Source organism: Populus trichocarpa, chromosome 9 (assembly GCF_000002775.5).
Source record: "Populus trichocarpa isolate Nisqually-1 chromosome 9, P.trichocarpa_v4.1, whole genome shotgun sequence".
Lineage (NCBI taxonomy): Eukaryota > Viridiplantae > Streptophyta > Magnoliopsida > Malpighiales > Salicaceae > Populus > Populus trichocarpa.
This window is the reverse complement of record NC_037293.2, coordinates 4,198,233-4,203,299: the sequence shown is the minus strand read 5'-3', so window position 1 is coordinate 4,203,299 and position 5,067 is coordinate 4,198,233. Positions and strand designations below refer to the sequence as shown.

At 33.6% G+C, this 5,067-nt stretch overlaps 1 protein-coding gene across 1 annotated transcript; it reads right to left on the bottom strand.

Annotated features, from left to right (window-relative positions):
* Positions 1-370: 370 nt before the first annotated feature.
* LOC7488117 (methyl-CpG-binding domain-containing protein 5) lies at positions 371-4,837 on the bottom strand. The gene is made up of 3 exons (XM_024608359.2): positions 4,353-4,837; positions 985-1,107; positions 371-886 (listed from the first exon to the last, which is right to left on the bottom strand). The coding sequence occupies exons 1-3, from the start codon at positions 4,638-4,640 to the stop codon at positions 653-655; spliced, it is 645 nt and encodes a 214-aa protein (XP_024464127.1). The 5' UTR covers positions 4,641-4,837; the 3' UTR covers positions 371-652.
* Between the last annotated feature and the right edge of the window lie 230 nt (positions 4,838-5,067).

Here is a 5,067-nt window from a genome sequence, read left to right as displayed (position 1 = left end):
ATATCTATTTTTATTACATACAAATAAATACAAAAACAAAAAATTACCTGCAAGGTAAAATGTCGATGAAGATTAACATATTTTAACTTTAATTGGCATTAACAACTCTTTCTAGAATTTATAAATTTATATTTTTTTCAATTTATTTTATAAAATAAAAGCATCATCTTTTCGATTCTCAATTTTAACCTTTTATAATATTAAACAAAAATATACACAATGCCGATATCTTCTTCGTCACAACAAATTAAATCCTAATCGCAGCACCTTAGCGCAGAGTGCACTGACTAGTGCCCACAGGAGCCACCTCAAAGAAACACTGAATTAAGAGAGAACACAAACAGGAGCCAATATAGAACTAGACAAGATCTGATAAGAAGCTATTTGAATTGCTGTGAGTCTGTGACATTAAACTAGACCGGATCGATTTGATAAAGAAAACTATTTGATTTACTGTGGCTAGAATTATGATATAAAAAAAATAACTATTTGAATTATGACTGTTGCTAGAGCTAGACCGGATAAATTTCATGAACAGAAAGCTGTAAAATAAATGGCCACAAAAAAAGGAAAATGAAGACTCCCAGACTCTTTAAAACTGTCCCTCGATAATACTGCGGGCTACATTCCACACGCTTTCAAGTTTCAAGTCTCATCGCTTTCTTTTACCATGACTGCTTGTCGTCAGAGATGCAAATGCAAAATCCCACTGTTCCTTATCGTATAGAGGTACCTTTTTACCATCAATGAAGGGAATCCAGGTATCTTCTTTTGCATTTGCAAGAACCCATTCGGTCCTATCAGGAACATTAAAAGAATCAAAGTTCAAAGCAAAACTTGTGTTTGCGCCAGACTTGTTTTTATCAACCTTTAAATTCCCTGCAGACTTCCGAAATTATACAAGTTAGTTCAGATGAAAAACAAAATGTCATAAGAGAAATAGAGGGGCCGATCCTTTAGTCTAAACAGAGATTTCTTACTCACATTAGTATCGGCATCAGAGTTCTCAGTCAATTTTCCCTTCTTCTTTAAAGTTCCAGTTTCCAAATAATATTGAACATCTTTCTTGGACCTGAACTTACGACCTGAGGCAGGATCAATGTAATACTGCACGAGACACAGACCATTTAGTTGATGCTTGAAATTTTACTATCAAAACGAATAGTCCATTTGTCAAAATAGTAATTTTGATACAATTCTCTCTTTTACCAAAAGACTTCTAACATCTAATCTAGAAAATAAAAAACACAGATTAAAACCACAGTTATGTATGTCATGTGATGGAATCAGAACACTGAATCTAGCCACGCAATAAAAGTAAGATCTGACATTGTAAAGACAATAGCAAAATCTAATCACTCTCAAAATGCTTCTTCATCTCAAGAGTAGCATAGCTCTGAATTATTCTGGCCATGCATACTGAAGCTTCTTCCAACCATTCCTGAACTTTGAGAAATGAGAACAGAAACAGTTTGCTTTTTTCTATCATGTCATGTCTCTAAGTGTGTTATTCCTTTTTTTCACATAAGGGCAGCTTGAGGAACAATTCTAACCATAAACAATTCTTAGAAAATTGGACAAATCTAGGTTAATGGAGTTTTTTTTCTTTCTTTCTCTGTTTTTTTTTTTTTAGCATGCAGGGAGGCAGCTTTATTTATCAACATCTTACATTTAGTTGATGAAGAGCTAAATGCTTGGAGATTGTGAATTTTGTGCAAGAAAAAAGGACATGTGGGATATGTATACTTTTAGCAGTATTTTGGGTTTCGTAAAATGAGTGAATTCAGAGAGCAATCTAACGAGAAGATATATTCTCAATTCTTCAGAGAGCGTTTGGGTTAAACACAGCACTTTTGGCAATTGGCACACAGAATAAGACTTCTTTGCTAATGAAGAGGAGTTCTAAAGTTTCATGGGTAATCTTGTATATTGTTCATCTGTTGTATAGATAGTGCACTCGGCAGTTTCTTTTACTTCTACAAATAGTTGGGAACAGTCGTCACCTATATTAGCACATTCTTTTACTTTATTTGTACAGTCATTAATATGTGCTTTGCATGCAGGATATAATAAAAATGCTTAAATACCTGGGAAGGATTTTATAAGATTTTTTAGCTAAATTTACCCTATAATATATGTATAACATTAGAGTTATTTTCTATTAGTTTTCATCTACAGTCAATATTGACATGGAGAATAAAGTAAATATACAAATATAACTCTATGGAAACTATGAAAGAGAACTCTAAAATCAAATGAAAAGGAAAAGGATCTTATGATAGATAATTAAAGCTGTTGAGAATAGAAAGAGAAATATATCAAGCTTCAAGGTTGTTTTTAGATAATCTATTTCAAATTTTCAATCCACTTGGTAGTAAGCATGGTAAGGGGAAAAAAAAGACTTGTTTAAAATATTTACATTATTTCTTTATTTGCTCCACAATATCAATGTGTCATTGATTACATGATTTTTAAAATATAATATTCCAAACATAACTTTTAATGTTGCCGGCAGAAATCACAAAAGTATGGCTATGGCTGTGGCATAAATTCTTACAACAAAGCTTATAATAATTAGAGACATTTTATTTTGACTCTAAAGTTATATTGCTACAAGTTTAATGGCAGAAGCAATTGGAATAGGGGAAAAACACTACACCATCTTCATTGCTTTTTCTATAGTTACATACTGGATTTTCAGGACCTCAAAGATATGCTTCTCCATGATTTTAAGAATATCTTTGTTTGATTAGGACTTTTGATTTGTAAGGCGGTATCTTCAACCTCTACAAAGGTAGAAACCAAAGAGCTTTTGAACTTAACAAACTTTTCAGAAATAAGATGCAATTAAGGCCATAAATGACTTTCCAGATGTCACTGCATTTAAGCAGATAGATCCAAAATTGAAAAATAAAAAATAAAAAGCTATTTCAAACATTGATCCAATCTTAAAAAAAAAAAAACTATAAACAAAAAATTAGGTAAAGATATAGTTTGTTGTCTTCAATTTAGTCACAAGTAATCAGATATAGTAGATAAAAAAAAACTATAGTTGCTATGAATGGAAACTAAAAAAGATAATGACAGGCTAAAAGATCCACTTCATAAAGATAGTTTAAATGAATTTTCAACAACAAATAGTGCCTTCTGGCCATGAGAAAAAAAATAAAAATAAATAGCACCTTCTTTTTTGGCCTTATATTAACCTCTACGAATCTGCCTTTGCCTTGGAGTTAATTGCCAATTACTTTCTAAAATCACCAATGCCTTTAAAGCACACTATTTGTTTCTATATTCAATGTAATGATTTATTAGAAAAACATATAAAAGTGTAAGTCTACACGTATATCCGTTCCTATTTTCACCGCTATATTCGTCTCCATCACACATTTCCATGTTTATTTCTCATTCCCTCTTCTAACGTCCTCTGTCCTCTCTTATGTCTTTGTTTCCCCAACAATCCACATGAATCGGTGGATCAATTGTCCTCCAGACCTCTATTATCCTGTTTCTCTATTTCCTCGTCTTTGCTTGTTGTTAAGATTTGGCACATCATGACTGAATAAGTAGTCATGTTTAGCCCATGATCTGTAGAGAAAGAACGCCGCATCTATGTGTAGTTTTTTTACTTCTCTAAATGGTTGGGAACCCTCGTCACCTATATTAGCACATTCTTTTACTTTATTTTATAGGAGAAAAATCCTGTGAGTATGTGCATGTGCGAGTTGGTCAACATCCCAGAGCCTGAACACAGGGAGTTACTAACAGCATTTGATGATTACGGAAGAAGTCCATGAAGCCATGTCATGAGCTGTGCTGTTCCACCATTTTCCTTTACCCATGTCAAACATATGTTGGTAGCTAAAACAGAGCTGAATACTACTTATTATCCCTTAAATACATGAATATAGTTGTTCAAAGTGGCTAACACTGAAACACCATTTGAATTTGACCCAACTCAAGTTTTGACCAACGCCCCATGCTACAGAAACCCTTAAAACTACAATACGCAAGCATTTATGTTCTCATATTAGATGCAAGCTACAATGAATGAATGTAGAGAAAATAAAAATCCCCAACTGCTTCAATGTTTGAAAATAAAGTTTTACAACAAAATTCTAGCTCTCACAACCTAAAAGTATTTTCATAAATTAGTGATAATGCTGTAATAAGTCTCGTTTTATGAGATTACAAATATTTGTAAGATAGCAGCTGAGTCTATCAGTTTTTTTTTTTTTTTCATATCCAAGATTAAGCAAGCATGAAGCATTAATGCATTTATCTCCCCAGAAACGAGAAAATCTAATTTGATGAAAAAAATGCTAATTAACTGAGAACGAACTGCAACTAACCTTATCTACGGTGCCAGCTGTCGCGCCAGAGGTCCTAATCCGATCTTCAACAACCCATCCCGGCGGCAACCAACTCGTCTCAATGGTCGTTTCTGATGATCTTCTCTTCGCTCGAACAGGCGTCACCGGTTGTTGATTGCCTTTGTTGTTCGGTCTGGTTAGGGTTTCAACGGCGGTGGTGCGGGTGTTGGGGTCGATAACTGAGCCGTTTTGACGGAGGGCATCATCTTGATTGGGTACAGGCTGGTCCGTGCCCGGAAATTGAGCCGGAGTTGCTGTGTCTGACATTGCTTGAAGATTTTGACTCTGAATGAACGTAGTATATCCTAGTACACTACTTTTCGGTTTGGTGAAAGAAAAAAAGGATTCAATAAAGGATCACGCCCAGTCAACCTAAAGTAAATAATAGGCAGGAGCAAACAATCCAAAAGAAATCTGCATCCAAGGCCCGAAGCGAACCAAGGCACGCACCAATCCATATTCACCTCTCTCTCTTTTTTAAAAAAAATAAAATAAAATAACTGGTCTCGGAGAAACACTATTTCAGACAGTGTAAATATTTTTTCCTAGCACACTACTTTTCGGTTGCTGTTTTTTTTTAACCAGCTTTGTGATTAATTTTTTTGTGTTTTTTTATTTTGATAATATAATCTAGATGATATTAGCTTGAGTTGATTTAACTTTTTTATAATAAATATTTTTTTAAAATAATATT

Excerpts from the sequence above, each read along its gene's own strand:
- LOC7488117 (XM_024608359.2), bottom strand. The coding sequence starts at position 4,640 with ATGTCAGACACAGCAACTCCGGCTCAATTTCCGGGCACGGACCAGCCT. Across the intron at positions 1,108-4,352 it reads CAGCTGGCACCGTAGATAAG|TATTACATTGATCCTGCCTC; the intron begins GTTAGTTGCAGT and ends TGTCTCGTGCAG. Across the intron at positions 887-984 it reads ACTCTGATGCCGATACTAAT|TCTGCAGGGAATTTAAAGGT; the intron begins GTGAGTAAGAAA and ends TAATTTCGGAAG.